The sequence below is a fragment of the Pseudorasbora parva genome, chromosome 23 (assembly GCF_024679245.1).
Source record: "Pseudorasbora parva isolate DD20220531a chromosome 23, ASM2467924v1, whole genome shotgun sequence".
Lineage (NCBI taxonomy): Eukaryota > Metazoa > Chordata > Actinopteri > Cypriniformes > Gobionidae > Pseudorasbora > Pseudorasbora parva.
In genome coordinates, this window is record NC_090194.1 from 32,119,142 (window position 1) to 32,143,359 (window position 24,218).

The 24,218-nt window shown below is 38.7% G+C and overlaps 2 protein-coding genes and 1 long non-coding RNA gene across 4 annotated transcripts in view; 1 reads left to right on the forward strand and 2 right to left on the reverse strand.

Annotated features, from left to right (window-relative positions):
* The first annotated feature begins 1,672 nt into the window (after window positions 1-1,672).
* LOC137063071 (uncharacterized) overlaps window positions 1,673-24,218 on the forward strand; it is a 90,776-nt gene continuing 68,230 nt past the window's right edge. Inside the window, exon 1 of the long non-coding RNA XR_010901339.1 lies at window positions 1,673-2,061. This is a non-coding gene — a long non-coding RNA (uncharacterized lncRNA). The remainder of the gene's footprint in view (window positions 2,062-24,218) is intronic.
* tlr8b (toll-like receptor 8b) lies at window positions 3,568-8,864 on the reverse strand. The gene is made up of 2 exons (XM_067433058.1): window positions 8,835-8,864; window positions 3,568-7,145 (listed from the first exon to the last, which is right to left on the reverse strand). Exon 2 carries the CDS (start codon window positions 7,121-7,123, stop codon window positions 4,085-4,087), a length of 3,039 nt encoding a protein of 1,012 aa, XP_067289159.1. The 5' UTR covers window positions 7,124-7,145; window positions 8,835-8,864; the 3' UTR covers window positions 3,568-4,084.
* mctp1b (multiple C2 domains, transmembrane 1b) overlaps window positions 18,636-24,218 on the reverse strand; it is a 56,444-nt gene continuing 50,861 nt past the window's right edge. Inside the window, exons 18-21 of one of the 2 annotated variants that reach the window (XM_067434087.1) lie at window positions 23,617-23,726; window positions 23,400-23,509; window positions 20,459-20,556; window positions 18,636-20,374 (exon numbers count right to left, since the gene is read on the reverse strand). In XM_067434087.1, the coding sequence (XP_067290188.1) occupies window positions 20,303-20,374; window positions 20,459-20,556; window positions 23,400-23,509; window positions 23,617-23,726 (390 nt within the window). In that variant the 3' untranslated portion in view covers window positions 18,636-20,302. The remainder of the gene's footprint in view (window positions 20,375-20,458; window positions 20,557-23,399; window positions 23,510-23,616; window positions 23,727-24,218) is intronic. The other variant, XM_067434088.1, reaches the window with a different exon arrangement.

Below are 24,218 nucleotides of genomic sequence, written 5' to 3' on the forward strand. Positions count from 1 at the left end.
CCACATTATGGGTTTTTACACAGGCAAAAATGTAATCTTGTCTAGAAAAAAAGATGCATCAATGCATTGATAATCGTTTTATCATCCCAATCGAATCGGATCTCAGTGCCTAGACATTCCCACCCATAACTCCAACACAATATTTTTTGTGAATCAAAATCAAATTACATGAATATGTAAAGAATTTTTGTTTAGATGTGACTAGAAGTAGAAACCTAAAATGATACAAAATTGGGATGTGAAACCACAGCAAATTAGTCATGCATTTGAGTGTCTGTGTTGTTTACTGATTTCACTGGCCTGTTGATGAACCAATGAAATGAAAAAGAGCCTCCACGCTCCTGCTCTGCCTTTCCAGTCACGTCGAAGCATGGCATCTGGAGCGTTCTGGCAGGGTCAATGTCAGCGAAACGGCACAAAACTCAACGCAAGCAATCAGTTTACCAGAGAGATGCTAACTCGGCAATGAGACGAGAGGGGGGCGCATCAATGCCTAATTAGCCACTAGCATGTTCTCTTTAATAAGGCAGAATTAAAAAGCCAGGAGGACCACACACACTCACGTTTCACACTACAGTGGGGTTCACGCTCATTCAAGTCTCAGTGGGCCCCAAAACTCAACAGCACAAGCTGAAGGAGTCCCAGCAACTTGCAGAACAATGGTAATGAATAGAGAGAGAGAGAGAGAGAGAGAGAGAGAGAGAGAGAGAGAGAGAGAGAGAGAGAGAGAGAGAGAGAGAGAGAGAGAGAGAGAGATTGTGTTGTTTGTGCTCATGTTCTGAATTTGTGACGAGGGAGTTGTCAAATGTATGTCAGGCGCAGTATTCACTCAGGGGTGGACTGTCAGGGAAAGGTCCTGTCTCATTACACCGAAGCTGTGTACTGGTTGGCTCCGTGCATCTACCACTGGGGCCAGTGTGGGTTCCTGTGGGGCCGGCATCTGCGTACTGACAGCTGGCCCTTCAGGGAGTGTGTGACGTCCATGCTCCCTAGCTTGATACTATACGGTTGCATATGCAGGCAACAATACACGGACACAGTCTAAGCTGCAGCCATTTTTCCCCCAGAATATCTTTTAGAATAGATATAAATAGAATATTTTTTGCAGATATCTTGCGATTATTACTTTTTTTTTTTTTTTGGAGTATAAATTCACAATTATGAGTTATAAAGTCCAAATTGTGAGATAGAAACTCAGAAAAAAATTTTTTCCCCCTCAGAATTGGACTTTATGACTTGAAAATATGAGGGAAAAAAGTATGAATTGTGCGTTATTAAGTCAGAATGGCAAAATATAAATGTGCAATTGCGAGAAAAAAGGTAAAAACTGCACGTTTATATCCCACAATTCTGACTTTTTACATCACAATTGCGAGATTTTTTTTTGTGCAATTCTGACTTGCAACTCGCAAAATAGTCAGAATTTAGCGATGTAGGCTTAAACTCGCAATTGTGAGAAAAAAAGTCACAATTATCTTTTAAATTGTTTTATTCTGTGACTTCCAGAAAATAATACCTTTAAAAGTTCTTTTATGGCTGAAATAAAGTTTTAAAAAAATAAATTAATAAAAATATATTGCAAAACAGTGACGTAATCATATGACGTACGTTTATTACGTACGTGGTGTAAGGCCTGTACAGCGGTGCGCCAGAAAAAAATGTTACTGAGATTTATTTCGTTGTAAACTTAGCAGTTTAACATCGACTGCTTCATATTTACAATTACAATGAAAATTATTTCGTCCCCTTTAAACAAAATGACAGTTATTTGCGATATTTGCAATAACGCTGCTCTTGGGTTCGCCCGCGCGGCATATCAAAATCACTGGCTGAAGCAAAACTGGACGCTTGATTTTTAGGCTGAAGCAAAGGAGTCCTATCCAGGCTTGTCCAAACCAACACAACCCTATGCGAGCAGCGATGTAACGTTACACTTACCTGGACTGACATCTGAAGACCAACCGTCCCTAAAGGCTCCATGGCATGCGCAGAACAGATCTGTCCTACATCATCATACTTGATTCTTGCGGCAAACTTTGTGTAAACATCCAGTGAGAAGAGGTAAGCACTAACGGCAAAAATCATCAAGGGTATTCGGAATGGCATGCTAGTGTAGGCTACAATAGGTTTTAAACATGAATCTGCTTTATTGTTTTTTTATGTTACTTAATATACTAGTAAACAGAAATAGTATGGCATTATGCTATTCCTAAATTTTTCTAGATTTTTTTAATGGCACATGACATGAACATTTTAATGTACAAATTGAATGTGGTTCATTCAAATGTGATTATGGCTCTGCAAATGTAAAGTAAGGGTTTATGTGCTCTTAAATTGGAGCTACACCATTTTCCCTTGCTTTTTTGTCACTTTTTGTCATACTGTACAATATTGTTCAGCAAGCACACAGTGTAGTAGCAGGTTCTCGTAATGCTAGAAATGAAACCGGTCCATCAGAAGTTCATCTACTTTATTAACATAGAGAGAGTTAGCAGAGTTGTTCTCCAGAACCCACTACCCTCCCTCGCTGTGATCCGCACCTTGTGCCAGCGTCACCCTAGATTGAGACATTCTTTCTCTCACCCTTTTTTATACGCCCACAGTTTTCATTTTGCATTCATTTCATTGCTTTGAGTCATGAATTTTTCATCGCTGGTTTCATGATGAATAAAACATGAAAAAGGGAAGGACGTAGAGAGCTGGAGTATCTTTGTGTTTGTGTATTGTAACTATGCGAGTCCACAAAAGACACTGATAAAATCTGTCACCACCACGCTGTATCGCTCGCTAGAGTGAGAAAGTGTATCTCGGTATTTGCTGTACAAATGTAACTCATTGCACCATAACTGAGACTAATGGGAAGTTGTTAAAATTAGTTCAAGAGGGAAGTGACTGCAATGGTGGGGAAGGTCTTCTTTACATAGAAAGGTGAAAATCTATTGCACTTCGGTTTCATGAGATGAGATGCGTGTTATGACTATGAGTAATGCATTACTTGTTACATTTATCTGATTATTTAGCAATTAGTAATTTAGCATTACTTTATCAATTGAGACAATAAATAACATCAGTTACTTTTGCCAAATATGCAATGTTGCTACTATTTTCTATTTATTTAATTAGCTTATTTTATTTGCTTAATTTATTTTCTGATTTTTCCCCCCAATGTACAGAAAAATAGGGATATGTAAGAATTAGTTTGCTTCTAAATGAAAATCTGATCATTTACTCACCACCATCTCATCCAAGATGCTCATGTCTTTCCTTTTCTCCACATAAGGGACCTAAATGGCAACCAACAGGTTGAAGGTCCAAATCAATGCAGTTTCAAATGGCTTCGAAGGGCTTTAGAGGGCTCTACACGATGCCAGCAGAGCAATAGGGTCTTATCTAGCTAAACAATCAATCATTTTCTTAAAAAAACAAACAAAAGTATATACTTTTTAACCACCAATGCTCGTGATGTGGTCATACAGCGTGCAAAAGCAGAAGTCGAGCATTGGTGGTTAAAAAGTTTATTTATTTATTTGACATTTTTAAAAGAAAATTACCAATTGTTTCGCTAGATAACACCCTATTCTTTGTCCGGGATCGTGCAGAGCCCTTTAAAGCCCTTTAAAGCTGCGTTGAATTGGTCCTTCAACCTGTTGGGGAATGTTTTCTTCAAAAAATGACATGCACATCTTTGATGAGATGGGGGTGAGTAAATGATCAGGACATTTTTATTTTGAAGTTAACAAATCCTTTAAGATGGTTGTATTAAAAGCATTATGGGTAAAGCAGTTCTAGAGAGTGTTCTTTCAACCCATTTTTGGCTCTGGAGAAGAGAGAGTTTCAGGCAACTAATGGTGGGGAAATAAAACACAAAAGTAACTTAAAACATCACTTTCCTTTAAATTGTATGATGTAACATCATTACATAGTTTTTGTAATCATGACCCCAATAATCTATACAAATTGATTCTTGAGATTCCAAAAGATTCCCACTCCTGATAAAACCTTCTCTAATGCTAATGGTAAACACATTATTTATGAGAGAGGATCTATGTATAAAAACGGAAAGGTCTAATTTTGTACCAGTTCATCATCCACTGAAGTAATTTGTGAACATTTTGCTTTGCACACCTTGAGTCTTAAACCTAACTGCGTTTCTCAGGCTCTGCCAGAACCAGCTTTCCGCCGCTGGGTTTCTGGGCCACTCCAGCACACTGTGTCCACACAGACAGCGCCGCAAATTTAGTATTCTCGAGTGCCGAAGAACCGGTTCCAACAATACCAACACCATCACATCCACACCCTCTTCCAGAAGCCTTTGTTGTGCTAGGAAGGACGCCATCTTGAAGATCCCACTGTGAACAAATCCTTCTGTCAGCACAAATATCGTCTTCCTACTCCGGTGTATGCTCTGGTTTAGGTTATCCATGATGGGTGTACCAGGAGTCCAATCTCTTTCCGCCAGACAGAGCGGATGAACTCGTCTTCCTCTATCTTCCAACTCAAAACGCAAGTGGTTCAGTACCCACTCTTCTGCCATTGGATCCTTGGTGTCGTACATAACAAAGGCATCATAGGTGCAGTCAGTCGTCTTCAAGTAATAACTCTTAATTTTGGCTCTCCAGAAATTATAAATGTACGATATGTCCCAGTAGAACACATGTATTGCGATAGTTATAGACATCATGGCAATGATGATGGATGAGGTGAGCACATATAGGATTTGAGCAATACTATTGTTGATGCAGGCATTTTGAAAGTCCAGATTTACCATTGGAAGTCCCCTTCTGGATTCAGGAAGGTCGCACAAGATGTCTGTTGCTAGACGAGGAAGGACTGTGTCACTTTTCTCTAACCAGAGAATGAAGTCCAGAAGGTCACAGTTGCAGCGGATAGGGTTTCTCTGCAGGTTCAGCATTCTTAGGTAGTGATCGCTACCTGTCTGGAAGGATTGGTCACTGATATGTTTTAAGTGGTTGAAAGCAAGATTAAGGATCATCAGGCTTTTGACATCTTTGAGAAAGCTGGGATTCAGTTTGACGATCAGATTATGACTCAGGTCTAAGACCCTCAATGAATTTGTATGTTTTGATAATTTTCTAGTGATTTTACTCAATTTGTTCTTGCTTAGATCCAGAGTCTCCAACTGGGGTAAATATTTGAGCTGTTCCCACTCAAAAGCAGCAAGTGTGTTCCTGCTCATGCCAAGATATTTTAAAGTACATGGAAAATAGCTGAAAATATCGTCTGGTATTTCTGAAAGCTTGTTGTATGCTATATCAAGGTGTGTTAGGTTTGAGAGAGACTTAAAAAGACCTTTGAATCCACGACCCTTCTTCCACATTATATCTAGTCGATTGGCTTGGAACTGTAGCTCCTTCAGCGAGTCGCTCTGCAGAGTCTTATTGGTCAGAGTATTTATCTCATTCCAACTGAGATTCAGCACTTTAAGGAACTGAAGGTTTTCCAGGAATGTCAGAGTGCTCCTGACACCCGCTACCTCAAAGTAATGTTTGTTGTGACTTAAGTCCAAAACTTCTAATTCTTTCAGTTCGTTCAGTGCTAAATCTGAACGCATGTAGACTCTGTTTCGAGACAGGTCAAGATACTTCAGCTTGGGAAAGTGAGCAAACTCTGTACCATTGAAATATGAAGCAATAAAGTTTGAGGAAAGATTGAGGCAAGTAATATTCTCTGCTCCTGTGAAGAAAATTTGTTTGATATGGTAAATGTTGTTCCTACTGAGGTCCAAAACTGGTCCTGTTGCCAGACACTCAGCTTTGGTAAACGGTGGGTAATTGCGGAACTCTTCATTTGTGTGAATGTAGGGGTCTTCACGACGGTCTCCCTTATAAGAAAGAGCATCACTTCGGCACTCTTGTCTCCAAATAGGACTTGTGAGTGTTAGTCTGTTGTCAATCAACGAAATCAAAGATAGGTTGTGAAAGTTCCTGAACACCGATAGATTGACATGTTCGAGAAAGTTGACTCCCAAGTTTAGGACGGATAGGTTTCTCAAACCGAAGAGAGGTCGGAGATCTTCCTCACAAAGACTGTGGAAAATGTAACCTTCCATGTGAAGTGTTTGCAGTGATTTCAAACTTGAAAAACCTTTTGAGAGCTGAAGTCTTGGGTAAAATGTTTGTAATGGATTATTGTATGAGAAATCTACAACTTCCACTTGAGGTAGGACACTGAAGAAATTTCCGCTGTAAAATTCACTTATCAATGAGTTGAAGGAAAGGTACAAGTACTTTAACATAGTAAGATTCCGGAACCATGACGGGTTGATTGAAATTAAAGAATTTCCAGACAGTCGCAGGTCTTGCAGTTGGGATAGTTTGTTGAACGCATCCGGATGAATCTGTAGAGCGTTATTCTTAGTCTGACAGGTAGTGCATGGGAAAGGAGCAGTTAAACAAAAAGGGCAGTTTCCAGATAAATCAAGAACTGTCAGGTTTGTTAGACTGTTCAGGTCAGAGTCATGAACTTGCTCAATCCTGTTTAAGAGAAGTGAGAGTTTTTGGAGGGATCTGGGTAAACCAGATGGTATTTTCTGTATTCCATTTCTGGACAGTTCTAGCTCAGTTAGTTGTAAATGTTGAAATGTTTCATTGTGAATTGTCAGTTCTACACTGACATCATGATAGCAATTCCTATTTAATTTCAAAACTTTGAGTTCCTTTGTTCCTGCAAAGTCTGATGGTCCAATTTTCTTGATACGGTTGGAATTGAGGCTCAGCTGTTGTAATCTAGGAGGGAGGTCTCTAGGAATTGCTGAAATCTTATTATCATCGAGTAGCAAAGTCTGCAGGGTTGCCAATCTTGAGAAAATACCAAGGTCTTTTTCAAGGCATTTTTCAATCTGATTCTTTCTGAGGTTTATCAATGTAACATTAGTCAGATTCCAGAAGGCATCCCTCGGGAGGTAGTGTATTTCATTTTTTGCAAAGTCTAGTTCAGTTGTATTCCAAATCAGGTTTTTCGGGATTCTTTTCAAATATCTTTCTGAACAGTCCAAGACTACAGAGTGGTTGTCAAATGTCACGTTACATGGAAGCTTTCTCCAAGCCCATATGAGGCCTTGAGACGAGTGGGCGATACATATCAAAATAAACACAAATATCATTTTCTTGAGATTGTGGAGACTCCTGTGAATGAGAGAACATATTGAGAATCTATTATTACTAGTTACTTTATGAAGCACAGTCTTAAAGAGGGGACATAATTTAAAAAAAAAACATCAGCTAAAATTGGAGGAGAAACATCTTTTGTTGTTGGCGTCAAATGCTTTGCAATTTGCATACAATCAAACTCTATAGTGTTTTGTTGCAAATTCTTCTGTCAATTGTTTAATATATATATATATATATATATATATATATATATATATATATATATATATATATATAATATATGCATGCCAATGGACAGGTTTCATGGCATGCTCTCATCTCATACTCAAAAAAATAAATGAATAATAAATAAAACCCAGCGAACAAAAACTCAGCAAAGTTAAAGAAGATACAATCCAAACTACATTGAATACAGATCACTGCAGGGAGAATATGCATGTGTTGTTGTTTTTTTTGCTTTGAATTATTGGCTACTGAGAGCATGAAACTCTCATCAAAATTCAAAAGATGAGGCAAAACCTCAATATTACTGTAATCCATTTTTAGAAATCTGGGTACTATAGCAAATTCAGTTTAGAACAACTGATCCAATACACTGCAGTACAATTGTTATTCTTTAATTTTTTCTTTTTAATTTTTTTTTTGATTTACTTGTATTAATCAGTGTTTGAAAGCTTAAAACAAGATCATTTGAAATGTAAGTATAACCAAGTTGCAGTAAGACAAAATATCTTTCAGTCAGGACCACTTTGAGAATTACATTTATTGACAATCTTTGGATTTGGCGAAAGGCGTAGGCTCAGGTGCTCGAGTTGCCATACTAGACAGCTTGAGATACATCCTTGAAACATAAATCCCCAGCCTTCAAAAAAACGAAATTTCTTAGCATATATTACAGAAGATATAATGATAGATTTTCTACACAGAATCCAATACTCAATTATGAAGATGCTATAAAGTATAACGCTAAGAAAAGTCACATAATGATAGTTAGAAGTGATGAGGACAGGAAATCAACTTTTCCGATCTTTTATTTGTCAGATAGCCCTATTGACATGTGTAAGGAAGTTAAATATTTAGGTCATGTTATATCTGATGATTGGATGGATGACAAAGACCTGTATCGTCAGCGATGTAAAATTTATTCTCAAGCTAATATCTCTGTGAAGTGCTCTGACTCTGTGAAGTGCTTTCTGTTTAGATCGTATATCCCACCGCTGTATACTGCTCAATTGTGGTCTAACTATAAGAAAAAGAGTATGCAGAGGCTCAAGGTAGCATACAATGATGCAATGCGGTTGCTGCTTTGTGTGCCTAGGCGGCATAGTGTTAGCCATTTGTTTGTGTCTATTAGGGTGCCAACTTGGGAGGCACTCTTAAGACAATTGATGTTTAGTTATGTGTCGCCTGGACAAGTCAGTGAACCATATAATTGAAGCCCTAGTCAGTCTTTTGAAAAGTTGTTAAAGATACACTTCTAGGTTAAGACGAAATTGGTGCAATAGCCTGTATATTTTATTGCCTGTATAGCCGATATATCCTGTATATTTTATGTATATTTTGTATCTCCTTTGTATCTTATTGTACTGTTTGATGTGTTATATGGACCTGTGTCTGCAATAAAGTTATATATATATATAAAATTGATCCCAAAAGTGTGATCGGTATAGTGTAGTTGTGTAACAGATCAGAAAGTGTGCTTACCAGAGCAGTCCGTCGTGAGGAAAGGCATGGTTGAGGCATATATAAGCTTTTTTAACTGAAAGTAGTTTCCCCTTTTGACTTTCAGAATGCTTCCTTATTCTCCATCTAAACCAATGAAATGCCGTTTTAATCTGTGTGCCTTAAAGGGATAGTTTACCTAAAAAAGAAAAATGTTGAACTCTACTGACGTTCATTGTAGACCAAAACAACAAGGCATTTTTCTAAATACCGGTATATCATTTTGTGTTCCATAAAAGTCATAGATTTGGAAGCATTAGGAAGCAAATTGAAGCATTTTTCACCCTAATGCCTCCATTAGTGAGAAAATTATAACAGAATTTTCAGAATATATAGAATATTTACCTGACTATTTTTAAATGATTATCAATGAAAAAAAGTTGTTGTCAAGTGTAGTCTCTGAACCTTGACTAACCCTTGGGCTTGGTTGATTTTGAATGGAAATTATGTTTTTTTTCCTCGTTTTATCTCAGTTAAAAGCATTTTACATTGGGCCAAACTTGTGTTTATTATCGTCATCAACATTATTATATTTTACAAAAATTTGCAAGAACATTGTTACTAACATAGACAGGCATATTGTGAGACTGGCCAAACCAAATGATCCAAAACCTAAAGAATAGTAAACGCTCCACTCATAGTCAATAGCAATCCTTTTTTAAACTTCTAATCCAACTTGATTCAATACGATCTTCGATTGAAACTAAGATTGTGACCATTGCCAGCAGATCTAAACAATAACCTGATCTGCAAACACTCAGCAGTCTGTTTCTTCTGTTTGCACAGCTCTCCAGCAGTGGCTAAAATCCCCCCCTAATCAGCTCTACAGACACCAGGAGTATGCAAGGCCAGACTGGCACTCATCGCATGCGGAGCCGCGAGTGCATTAGTATGCCGTGGAGAAACACGGCGACTGTGAGTGGACACTCCAGCAATTAGATGCATAGCACTTTGTGTGAACCCGCAGAGGTGCCAGTGCTCATATTCTGCTCAGCACCTGGGGGCAGCTTTCATGCATTGCTTTCCAACCGCTGCTACGTGTTCCACATACAGATCGGACCATTATTAATTTTAAATGTGTTGTGTCCATGCCACAGTCTTTGGTATTTCTGATCAGTAGGGATGAGGTATGGAGATGAACAAGGCATGGTTCATTATATAGGCGTGTTTCACTCTGTAATTTGATGTTTCAGCATCATGCATTGTATTAGTGCTGGTGTTTAGCATGTCGTTTTTATGTGAAGAGTGGTGACATCTTAAGTTAGATTAAAGTGTTGTTTTCTGGGAACTCATTCTGATTGCACAAAGCTGTGTAAGAAGAGCAAAACAAACCTTATAAGATGTGCTACTAATACTCCTTTTCAGCATACGAGCAAATCCTTGAACAATGAGTTGAACATTATCTTGACAATGATTTCTAGGTTGCATCCTGCACTTTTCACCTTTTCCACCCTTCACCGGTGGGGTATCAGAGCCTGAGGGGGTGTTGAATCCTGCCCGGGGCGTTATGTTTGAGTTGTGGGGATGAGCTTCAAGCTCTTGAGGAATACTGGACTGCAGTTCAATAGTGATGGTGAGTTGCAGAGGAAGAGTGAATTTTGCTTCCACAGAGCTGTGTTTTAGTCTTGTGTGTGTGACTGGATTTCCATAGCAAGCAAAGATATGATGTGATGAAACTTGATTGAGGTCTAGTGCAGATTAGAATGTTTGTTATTTGGGTTTTCTTTTCTCTTGTTTTTGAACTGTAATTAAAGGGGGGGGTGAAACACTCAGTTTCAGTCAATCTCATGTCAATCTTGAGTACCTATAGAGTAGTATTGCACCCTTCATATCTCCGGAAAGTCTTTAGTTTTATTATATTTATAAAAGAAATATAGGCTGTACCGAGTCTTTCCGGAAAAAAACGAGCGCCTGGAGGCGTATCGTATGGGCGGAGCTAAAGAATGACGAGTGCGCACAAAGCGGTGACGTCCTCAAGCGTGGAGAAACCCATGGCTATCGATCTCAGCTAATAGATATATGATCCAGAATCATTCGGAGGCTGAAATAAATTGAACAGGAGAAACAGCAACATCAGGACGTCCGTCTCTGTGGTATGTACTGTATTTAGTGGCCTGTCAACATTTGTGTGTGTTTACTCGCAGTTTATGAGGACGTGATTCGGTTTATGGACTATTGTATGCGACTAAACCTTAGCAGTAGCAAGCAAAACGGTTTTGCACGTCAGACTAGTGTAACGCTATACATAGAACAGCAATGGAGTAACCGTTAGCGCATTTGAATGACGAAGCACGCTTTGTGAGAACGCTAGGTTTATGTTTGGGTGGTTTTACTGACACCTATAGTGGTCAGCTAAACAAATGTATTTAGATGCACACCATAGATCGCATGCTCCATTGATAAATTAACTATACACGATCGTGTTGTTTACTGATGTTTACTCACACGACGATAGCCAACAGCATAGACATTTGAAGCAGTTTTACTCACCGCCTGTTTCCAAAGCAGGACCGAACCTTTATCGCTGAGACCACTCCGTCAAAAACACACTTCTTTGGTATGATTTGGTGAAGTCCTGTGACAGCAGTGACCGTGGAGATCCGCAATGTTGTGACGCTTCCCGTCATTTCTGCGTTCAAATCGGTTCAAATGCAGCGCTGCCTTCCAGGAATGCTGTGCTGAAGCGCTGAAGTCGCTTGACGTCACCCATAGGAATAAAGTGGAGCACGGCGCGGACTATAATGACATAAGTGTTCACGGACAAGTGGATCTGCACCTGAGAGAGTGTTTATGGGCGTGCATTTCCTCTCTCGCTGTAGTCACGCGCGTGCGCACCCTATCGGGAGAAGAGCCCGTACGGCCCATACGAGGACCTTTCGTTCTATCAACGTCAAGCCGACCCATACTCGAAAAAAACTCTCTGAAACTTGTGAGAAACCGGAAGGAGTATTTTTGACACAGAAATACTCCATCAAATGTCCAACATTAGTTTTTGAAACTTTGTCTATGTTTAGGATGGGAATCCAAGTCTTTAACAGTGTAAAAAGTTTAGTATGCATGAAACAGCATTTCACCCCCCCTTTAATGTTGATTTCCAATACAGTCAATATCTGAATTGAGTCAACATGACAGGTGAATCTCACAATATGTCAGGATCATATTTCAATCCAAAATCAAAATAAATATTTGAGAAATATATTTTATAATATAAATGTTTACCTAAATTCAAAATTGCTCATACTGTGGCATGGATACAACACATTTAAATGCAAACCATTTTTAGTACCATTTACCAATTAAGCACATTTCCCCTCATTGAAATTCATGGATGCAATACAAAAATGGCCTAATTACTTAAATTTAAATTATATTTAGTGCTGTCAAACGATTCATTTTCATTTGAATTAATCCAAAATAAAAGTTTGTGTTTATATAATATGTGTATGTAGTGTGTATATTTATTATGTGTATATATAAATACACACACGCATGTATATATTTAAGAAACTGCGTTATAATTATATATCATATATTTATACATAATATACAATTAATTAATTATGTATTTATATGTAGACATGCAAATATTTCTTAAATAGTGCATCCGGAAAGTATTCACTTTTTCCACATTTTGTTATGTTACAACCTTATTCCAAAATTCATTAAATTCATTATTTTACTCAAAATTCTGCAAACAATACCCCATAATGACAACATGAAAGAAGTTTGTTTGAAATCTTTACAAATGTATACAAAAATTAAAAAAGGAACTACATCACATGTACATAAGTATTCACAAACTTTGCTCGATACTTTGTTAAAAGCACCTTTGGCACCAATTGCAGCTTTTTTTGAGTATGATGTTACAGCTTAGCACACCTAATTTGGTGCAGTTTCTCCCATTCTTCTTTGCAGGACCTCTCAAGCTCTATCAGGTTGAATGGGGAGTGTCGGTGCACATTTTCAGGTCTCTCCAGAGATATTCAATCGGGTTCAAGTCTGGCCTCTGGTTGGGCCACTCAAGGACATTCACAGAGTTGTCCCGTACCCGCCCCTTTGTAATCTCGGATGTGTGCTTAGCGTCGTTGATCTGTTGGAAGATAAACCCTCGCCCCTGTCTGAGGTCCAGAGCGTTCTGGAGCAGGTTTTAATCAAGGATGCCTCTGTACATTGCTGCATTCATCTTTCCGTCAATCCTGACTGGTCTCCTAGTGACTAAGGCCCTTCTTCCTTGATCGCTCAGTTTGGCGGGGCGGGCAGCTCTAGGAAGAGTCCAGGTGGTTCCTAACTTCTTCCATTTATGGATGATGGAGGCCACTGTGCTCATTGGGACCTTTAAAGGGGGGGTGAAATGCTGTTTCATGCATACTGATCTTTTTACACTGTTAAAGACTTGGAATCCCATACTAAACATAGACAAAGTTTCAAAAGTTAAGGTGGACGTTTGATGGGAGTATTTCTTTGTCAAAAATACTACTTCCGGTTAGTCATAAGTTTCGGCAAGTTTTTTGAGATCATGCGTCCCCATTGACGTTAGTGGGGGCGGAATTTCCTTGTATGGGCCTTACGGACAATTCTACCGGAAGCGCGTGAGAGAGAGCGAGGGAGAGAGCGAAAGCAACAGCCTACGCCCATCAAAGCGCTGGTTTGTAGATTGCTGGACAGGTGACAATTACACATAATGTCACCAAAAAAGTGCGTTTTTGGTTGCCAGACCAAGACAGTCTTGCACAGATTCTCCAAAACCCCGCGTTAAGGCAACAGTGGATGTAATTTGCTTTTCCGGATCAGCAACTGAGTTGCGCGAATGTTTATATCTGTTCGCTGCATTTCGGTGCCGACTGTTTCACAAGGCCCAGCTCGACGCCGCATTTTCCCAATCGCCTAATGCTGAAGGATGGAGCAGTCCCAACGTTAGAAGGGTGAGTGAGACTGCTTCAAATGTCTCTACACAAACCACGCGTAAACACACAAACACACGTGCACAACTGCACTTCCCACATGTACACCTTCAAAGACAAAAATACGACGATATAATTCAAGTATAAATATGTAAATAACACAAGCCGCTAAGCATATTATATAGTTAGTGTATAACTTGTAACTTACCACATACAGACGTCCTGCTCTAGTCGTTTTTGCTGCTGCTCCTGTTCAACTGCAGCCTCTGGGTCTGATTCCGGATCATAGATGTATGGCTGTATCTGATTAAAAGCCATATTTTTATTTTGAATAAAGTTTTTTTCCCGCTGTTAGGGATGACGGACTCGACTCAACACTACAGCGCTGCTGTACACGTCATTATTTAGCTCCGCTCACACGACACGCCCCCACCCGCTCGGCTTTTTTCGGAAAGACTCGGAACAGCGCATCTTTCTTATATAATTATTAAAAAAATAAAGACTTTTCGGAGATATGCAGGATGCAATGCTACTCTATAGGTACTCAAGATTGACATGACACTGACTGAAACTGAGTGTTTCACCCCCCCTTTAATGCTGCAGGGATTTTTCTGTACCCTTCCCCAGATCTGTGCCTCAATACAATTCTGTCTGGACTTATTATGTTTGGTCTAAAAGGCAACTTCTCTCATGTTTTCAAAGGACAGCAAATGCGAGTACATTTTCTGTCATTCTTGCAGGACTGTGATATGAAGTGTGTAAAGCAACTGCGTGAAAGTAAATAGCATATAACAGGCACAACAGCGGTATAAACATACTTCTGGTACAATATGCATGACATGACTAAACATGAGTCATCATTTTCAAATACCTCAGTCTTCAAAGTCCACACTACGACACGAAGGCGGCATTTTCAAATGAATGCACTTTGGAGAGTGTTTTCAAAAAGCTATTTCTCAGTGTGGACGGAAAGCCAAAACGAAGAGAACAAGAGGCGTTTTCAAACGAAAACGTATCAATGTGGACATGGGCAAAGGCTGTGATTTTTTTTTTTTTTTTCATTATATTTTTTATAAATTTTAAACAAACTGCTTTTACGTTGTCATTATGGGGGATTGTTTGTAGAATTTAAAAAAATATATTGAAATTAATCCATCCAATTTAAGCGCTGTGAATTCTTTTCAGGTGTGTGTGTGTGTGTGTGTGTGTGTGTGTGTGTGTGTGTGTGTGTGTGTGTGTGTGTGTGTGTGTGTGTGTGTGTGTGTGTGTGTGTGTGTGTGTGTGTGTGTGTGTTTTAAATACATACATATACATCATCATATTTATACACCGTACAGATTTTGAAAGCAATTAAATGTTTTATTTTTTTTTAAATTAAATAATAATAAAAAAAAATTTTTTAAATAATTTTATATATATATATATATATATATATATATATATATATATATATATATATATATATATATATATATATATATATATATATATATATATATATATATATATATATATAAAATACACAAAGTATGGAAGGAACTGTGACCTGACCTGTTTTCATGAGATTCAGCCAGAGATTGCTGAAAATGCAAAAACCGACATAGATAGCAGTCAAGTCTTTAAAGGTGCCCTAGAATGAAAAATTGAATTAACCATGGCATTGTTGAATAACAAGAGTTCAGTACATGGACATCACATACAGTGAGTCTCAAACACCATTATTTCCTCCTTCATATGTAAATCTTGTTTGTGAAAAACACCACGGAAAAACAGATGATTCTTAACATATCGCCATCGGTGACGCAATCGCTGGGATCATTAATATGTACGCCCCCAACATTTGTATACGGCAGCGCATGTGTCACGCGAGGATAACGAAAATGGCAGATCATGGAAATAGATGTTATGTTCCAGGCTGTGCATTGGCCGTGGGGACTTTTTTAAACCCTTCCCACTGAACAAAACAGTCAACAGGATATGTTTATCTATAACCGGATACCGCAACAGTTTAATTCAAAGTTGTTTGTTTGCTCGGCCCATTTCACCACGGACAGTTTTTCTAACCTGGACAATAGCAGACTTCATTCAGCGTCTGATACTGGAGAAGCAGCAATTCAAACTATATCCCTGCGAGCAGTAAGTAGTGATTTATCCACTTATTGACTGTCTAGACAATTTCTGATTAAACTGAAAGTTTCTAAGTGAGACAACATTAACGATAATATCCCCTGTGTTGTCTAGATCCAACGCAAGATGCTAGTACTGTAACAATAGGAAACTCCAAAGTATATACATCAGTATGACAAATGTCAAAGTTAATATTTCCTGCCAGTGTTGTCATACAAATCTACAAAATTCAACTGCAGATACATATGGCAATCCCTTTTGTCGGATAGAATTATAATGTAGCATATAGGCTATTTTCATCAACAACAGGAGCTAACTATGTTAGTTTGCTTACAGATTACTCACTTGATCCTTTTAGCTAACGTCATCTCCACCACCTTTAAAACGGTAGCAAATTGACAAGGCATCGTAAATTTGTTTAAAAAAACAAACTGTAGGCTAACTTACTAGCCTAGAAATCTAGACGCACCCTAGCGGCAGCAAATTTAATCTGTCCGCAAGTGTCATCTAGGAACTCTCAATACCCTTCTGAGCTGTATTCCCCTCACTCTGGACGGGCCAATCACATCGTGTATAGAGTCGGTGGGCGGGGCCATAATGACGACGGCCGAGTTGCGTTTGCGTGCTTCTAGTAAACACAGAAACTGGCGAACGGCGGCGGTCTTTTGAATCAGCTTTGTCTGAGATTCTGGAAGACTTGGAGTTAAGCTTTTCTCTGAGAAAAGAACAAAGAATGGCACTGAAGTCATTCTTAAAAAGGGAAGATGTTATTAATCTATAAACAAGCTCCGCTTCATCTTCGTTGCTCTGGTTGGTTGTAGCGCTATCCTATCGCGTGCAGAGGGAGTTTGAAAGACAACCGTTTATCCCGCCCCTCGGATTGAGCTGTCAATAGTGAGTTTCCAGACCAAACATCTTTATGTGGGTCTGGCTTGTCAGGCTACTAATTTACTGTACTGTACAAACAACAAATTTGTGCGCTAACGTTCCCCAGTTCGCTGTTTAGAGTATGTGATTCAAGTGAAGAAGCTATCATTGTAAAATCAAACGACGACGCATTATAGTGATTAAAATGTTTTTAAAATGCTAAAAACAAAGTTGCGACTGCTGAAAATATGAGTTAACGTGTAAAGTTAATGTTAAATGTTAGTTCACATGTAAGCTGAAGTTATAGTACTGACTTTACGTTTTGCAGATCTTACTAAAAATAAAGACGAAACTTACCACTCAAAAACGTCCATTTCCAATCTCAAAACAATTGGTTGTTCCTCAAAATCTTTATCTTCCTCAGAAACAGGATCAAACAGAAGGTTGGATGCATAAAATATAGGCTACTGTAGATGTGTTTTTGTTATTAAAAGGAGCCGGGCAGTGAAACAGCCAATCAGAGCCGAACTCTACATTAAAGGGGGGGTGAAACACTCAGTTTCAGTCAATCTCATGTTAATCTTGAGTACTTATAGAGTAGTATTGCATCCTTCATATCTCCGAAAAGTCTTTAGTTTTATTATATTTATAAAAGAAATATGGGCTGTACCGAGTCTTTCCGGAAAAAACCGAGCGCCTGGAGGCGTATCGTGTGGGCGGAGCTAAAGAATGACGATCGCGAACAAAGCGGTGACGTCCTCAAGCGTGGAGAAACCCATGGCTATCGATCAGATTCAGCTAATACAGATATGATCCAGAATCATTCGGAGGCAGAAATAAATTGAACAGGAGAAACGGCAACAGCAGGACGTCCGTCTCTGTGGTATGTACTGTATTTAGTGGCCTGTCAACATTTGTGTGTCTTTACTGTCTCTTTGCACGTCAGACTAGTGTACATAAGTTAGAACAACACAATAGAGTCCATTAGCGCATTTGAATGACGAAGCACGCGATCGTGTCATTTACTGATGTTTACTCACGTGACGGTAGCCAACAGCAGAGACATTTGAAGCAGTTTTACTCACCGGCTGCTTCCAAAGCAGGACTGAACCTTTATCGCTGGGACCCCTCCGTCAAAAACACACTTCTTTGGTATGATTTGGTGAAGTCCTGACAGCAGTGAACGGTGGAGATCCACTTTTGCGACGCGACTGAAGCGATGTTGTGAAGCTTCCCATCATTTCTGCGTTCAAATCGGTTCAAATGCAGCGCTGCCTTCCCAGAATGCTGTGCTGAAGCGTTGAAGCCGCTTGACGTCACCCATAGGAATAAAGTGAATTCCGAGAAACCGGAAGGAGTATTTTTAACACAGAAATACTCCATCAAACGTCCAACATTAGTTTTTGAAACTTTGTCTATGTTTAGGATGGGAATCCAAGTCTTTAACAGTGTAAAAAGCTCAGCATGCATGAAACAGCATTTCACCCCCCCTTTAATATTCATGACTCTTCCAAATAAGGCAAAAACAGAGCATTACATCCAAGGGACAATTTCTAGGGTTGTAAATGGATCTGTAAAACCGTATCTGGACAATTTGAACCCTTACATAAGTCACATACCCTCTATGTAGATATCAGAGAACAATTTAAAATATTGTTTCAACTCATTCTAGGGCACCTTTAAATATAGATCTGTGTTGAACTTGACATTAATTGTGAAATAGCAACTTCTCTGAAAGATAGGGACTTACATCTTTGACTTGACGATAAAAAAAAACATTTTTCTTCCTTTGTTTAGTGTACTGATTATACAGCCGTACAGCTGAGTTTACCCAACCAACCGTATTCTTCTGGATCTTAACACCATCAATGAAAACACCGTAGTTTTTCATTGGTCTTTATTGAAGTGAAGTGAGAAGGGAAACCCAAGATCATTTTAAATTCTCATTAATCTCTTTTAAAAGCCCAGGCCATGGGAGAGACTGCTCTTTTGCTACTTTAAAAAGATGCCCTTCATAGCTCAATTAGTCTGTCCTGATTCCCAAAGAAGCATTTATTTAATAAGGCAGAGATTAAAGAAACTAATTATAAACCTTTCATTTGTAACTGGGAGATTGACCCTCCAGTTGCCCATTTGAACATGTTAATGTAGAACCAAAACTCTACCTGATGACTCATTCATTATCTCGTACTGTCCCTCCCCCACCCCGAAAAATGCTTCACTTCACACATACTGTATCTCTAATCTGGATTAGTTAATTGGATGCTCTTGGACAAATGATTAACAATCTACATTTTACACAAGGAGTAAATACTGGATTATGCAATGCCATATGCTCTTAAAACCCCTTGGCACAATGTTTTAATTTGTTTTTAATTAATGATTTTTTCTTCTTCTTTAGGGTGTGGTTACTTAGTCAACATGAAACCAAAATGGTTCCTATTTACTCTTTTAATACACATTCCTGGTCTTTTTGTTAATAAGGCATTATATATAGTCATATTGAGTGAGTCCACTTTCTTGATTTCCCCAAAAAATCCTGATGGATACTTCTTTTTTTCCCCACTTTCGATAGAATTAAAATAGGTTGCAAATGTTATTTCACATTGACATGTTTCATCATGAGAACTTTGACTTTAAAAGAGCAATAAATATAACAACAACAAAAAATATCCCAAAGTTCACAGATGTTTTCATTGGTTGGTTCCAGCCCTGTATGAACATGCAAACTCAAAGCTATTGCATTTTTTTCCCTCTGAATGTGCAAAACATTTCTTAATTGAAAATTGTATAAAGTTTTCCAACTGATAATAGTTATTCTCCTCGAGTATATCTGGTTAAAGTTTATACATGCTCATATACCATGTACATATAACATAATGTACAAATATTACAATAAAACACCATTTCATCATTTATCATATAGAATATATCTTTCATGGGTAAACATCCATAAAAACATGTTTCCACATTGTATATTTACAATCACTTTTTTCCATGCACACATATACTATTTCGATTCAGATGCACAGCATGCAGTTTCTCCATAAAATATGCGCTTGTAGATAAAAATAATTATCCACGGTGTTTGATATGAACAGCAACCTCAAAAGAGCAAAGTTCACTGTAAAGTTTTGGGGGTGTTTTCAAGAAAACCCGCTGTGGTCAGCTGAAGTTTAACCAGTGGTATACAATACATTCAATTGTGCAGAAGTTTGCGCAAGCCAAACACTCTTAGGCTGATATTTTTGCACCAGAAACCAAATTATATACTCTGATTTAAGTCATTTAAAAAGAGTAAAGACTAAATTGTTGGAGATGGTGACCAAGAGGTAGGCACATGTTTTTTGAGCTGTGGTTCTCACTGAAAAATAGACATACAAATAATTAAAAGTACATTTTATGAACAACAATTCATTTTTGTGCTATTGTAGTTGGGCAGTTTGCATAAATGATAGAAATGATATAAATATACTTTTTTTAAACAATCCCCTTTTTAAAGTCTTTGCACAGTGAGCAGTTCTTTGGAGACCGTTGATTAGAAATGTAAAGTATCTACTTGGGATTGCTCCTCCTTTTCCTGCTGGGACTCTGATTGTTCTCTGGTTTGAGCTCTTTGTACTGAACCTGAAGTGGAGATTTTGCACAAATGAGTGGCGAATCACACGCAAAAGAATGAAAGACCGTCACCTATCATCATCGATCACTTACCATCTGAATGTCTGAGGGAACTCTAGACAGGAAGTCCAGCAGCTCGTTGTTCTCAATGTTGTAGGGGTCCCGAAGTTTTTTGGTGAATTTATTGATACCTGAGTGGGACATGCATATAGTTAATATCCTCAGACTGATCTCATGAAATGGTGTATGTATGATACGCCAATTCGTATGCCATTTTGGCATGCTATCAAGACGCATAACCACTTTTTAGCGTGTTTATCAACGGCGTTTCATTCTATCCCCCTACACTGCCTCTACCCCTAAACCTACCCATCACAAACACACACTAGGGGTGTCCATGGTTAACCGATTGACCGATTAACCGTTAAAAATTGCGTAACCGAGTGAAACATTTTGCTCGGTTAAGTGGCGTCAATGACGTGCCTTGAATTTAGTTGTAATATATGTTTGCACCCCTAGAGACCGCCAGAGCGCTCCCAGACATTTGTAATATCCACAAGAAGAAGTCATGACCAGCTTTCTAAGCGGGCAAAGAAAGCGTGGGAGCACTTTAAAAATGAGAGTGATGGGGCAAAATGCAAGTATTGCAATGCAGTGCTTACCGCATTTTTCAGGCTATAAGTTGCTCCGGAGTATGAGTCGCATCAGTCAAAATATGCATCATGAAGAGGAAAATAACATACGTCGCACTGGACTAAAAGTCGCATTAGGGCAGAAGCAGAGCGCGAGCCGCGCGTGCTGTGCATAACGGAGCAGAAGAAAGAAATTTTGAAGTGAGAAACTTGTGAATGACTAGAGAAAAGCAGACGTTACTTTAACTGTAATGAAGAAAACAAAAAAGCTAATCGCGGACTGAAAGCAAGATGGCCAGAGCTGAAGGGACGAGTCCACAGATGCTTGAACTCTGCCGGGAGAGGCTCAGCCGCGCGAGTCAAACGCTGTGTCTGTGTGAATCATTCTCCGCTGCATATTTTACTAACGTTACATGCTCTAATCATGCAGGCGCCCTCGCGGCCACTTGCATTGCTCGTGAACTGGAGCGCGCAGCTCATCCTAATTTAACGAAACTCAGCGTACGGCTCGCAGACATGAAATAGATCTTAAGAAAGCTCGAAATGTCTTTTAACAATTTAAAACGAAAAGAAATAGGCTACTCTCTGATTATGTAATCCATGATGTGCATTTCTCTATATAGGCGCGTTCACTACGGAGATGGCGGTCGTCAAATTAATAAACTAAAAATAACCCTGACGCACACTATGGTTAACCGAGTATTAACCGCTAAGGGCCTCGGTTAACGGTTAATGAAAAACTTGAAAACGTGCAGCCCTAACACACACAAACACACACTGCCCCTGCCTCTAAACCTACCCATTACAAGAAACATTCTGCATTTTTACATTTTCAAAAAAAACATAATTTTGGATGTTTATAAATCCAATTACATTGTGGACACACACACATAATGGTTAGTTTCGGCGTAGACCTACAAGCGGATAGCTCAAATTGCATACAGATAACGCCACTTGGCTTTAGAAAGTGGCGTTTATGTGTTTAGGCAAAGTCATGATGTCATGTTAATATCCTAGTAAATCACTTGAATGCAAGAACACGCCTTATGTAAAAGCCTTCAGAGTAGGGATGCGCTGAGATGGCATTTTTGGCCAATGCAATCATCGATAATTCTTTGAGCCCTATTATACACCTGGCGCAATGCAAGTGCTGTTTTTTTGCTAGTTTCAGCTTAACGCAGTTGTCATTTTCACATCCAGCCACGTTATTTAAATAGCAAATGCTCTCACCCATCTGTCCCGCCATGCGTGCTGGTCTGAAAACCAGGTGTGTTCAGGAGCATTGTTGGTGTGTTGCTATTTTCTGACAACTGAAAATGACTGCGGCATTGACGAACAAAAACCTGGTCTAAAGTCAATAGCGCAGTATTTTTGTGTTTTTTAAAGGGTGTGTTAGTAATATGCGCCTATAGGCAGGTGCACAACCCACGTACACTCTGCTTGTTACACACACAGAGACGAGCAGCAGCACACAAACATTTTTAAACATTAAAAATAAAATGATTCCTCTCTGGAGAAGCTTTCAATCTTTCTGCTTGCAAATTCCGCCATGAAATAGCGAATCCGCCATGGCGCAAACGCAACTCGCTTTTTAACGGGAATAGAGATAAGACTCTGATTGGTTTATTGCACGTTAAGCCCCAAAACACACTCATGACTCATTAAGAGACTAGGTACAACACTTTTGGACCATGCTTCCGGGTGTGCGGACCTACAGAAGTGGATTCGGACATGCCCTAAGTGCACATGTGGCATGTTTGGAAGACGATAACCGAATATATGGGCCGATAGATCTAAATCTAAGTTTTTATATAATTTAAGAGTGCCTGATTACAAAAACAAAAGTCTCAACATTAAAATGCTTGCCCCAAGCACACAATTATAATGCTCTCATTATCATTTTATATAGCATATATAACAGACTTGTGCTGTAATAGCTCCGTGTTGCAAGCACCAATACGGTTAGTTTTTTCTTCTTCTATAGACTGTACTCACAAAGGTATAACGATCAAAATTAACTTACAAATTCCCCGGAGTTGTCCTTTAACTAAATTTTCCTTTTTTTGAAGCAATTCCAATCATATATCAAGCAATTCTAAACCATAATGGCGAACCATGCAGATCTGAAGGAATTAATCCATTTATCAGCTTTAATATATTGGCCAAATTTGTTTTATTGGGCCAAAAACAATAACATTTAAAATGAACATGTATCAGCCGATACCGTAACTGATATGGTGGTTGATATATCGCATCCCTTACTTCAGAGAAATGCATCTGATCTAAATCAACTGACACCTATAGCTTTAGTTTTGGACATCTATCAAAAGAACTGTGCAATTCATTTAAATGCTAAACCATTAAGAAAGTGTTTAATACACAAGAGCAATAGGATTTCTCACCCCAGACCAGCACAATGTACCGTAGTGGAATGAAGTATATTAGCGTGGCACCGGCACATAGCACTGTTATGGCTAACCAGCTCAGAAAAGGCACAGACCAGTTAAACGTGCTAAAAAAGAAAAGAGGAACAGCATGAGAATATAATATGCATTAATTACATGAAATCAATACAAACATGAAGCTACGCAGGTATGAAATAATATCCAAACTTCTCACTTCTTCACTCGTTCCCCTAAGCAGGCCACTTCATCCAGAGCGTTCTGAACCGTAAGGATCACATCTTGAACCGCGTAGAATTTGTCCAAGAAGCCCTTTTTTTCCGAGTCCTGGTTGAGTGCACAACACCTCGTATGTTAGAATTCATTTTGAGTCATATGCACTTGCAAATGTTGGACAGTTGTGCTTTGGTCTGTAGGATATCGTCTAGTAAGGTAACATGAGTTTAGTTGTTATGAGAAATGAAAGATGTGGGGGTGGGGAAGCTTTTGTTTGCTAGCTGGTGTTTCTTCTCTTTAGACTAAAAGGTTAGATGGTGTAACTTAACACAAAAGCAGCGAGTCTCCAAAGGAAAAGAGGCCTCTAAATGATACAATTCATTGGAACAAAACAGAATAATATTTAACATTAGGCTTTAAATTTAATTTTTTTTAAATCAATCAAATTCTAACAATGAAGATTTCAAAAGTTACGATTTTAAATATTGGGAAATCAAACTGAAGTCATGAGTATTCCATATCCTGGTGTTTGTTTGAGTGCGGAACAAAAACATAAATGTATTTTTACTAGCAAGTAGCAAAACAGTCAGGCTGCAATTCTAT

Coding starts and splice junctions, on each gene's coding strand:
- tlr8b (XM_067433058.1), bottom strand. CDS start 7,123: ATGATATTTGTGTTTATTTTGATATGTATCGCCCACTCGTCTCAAGGC.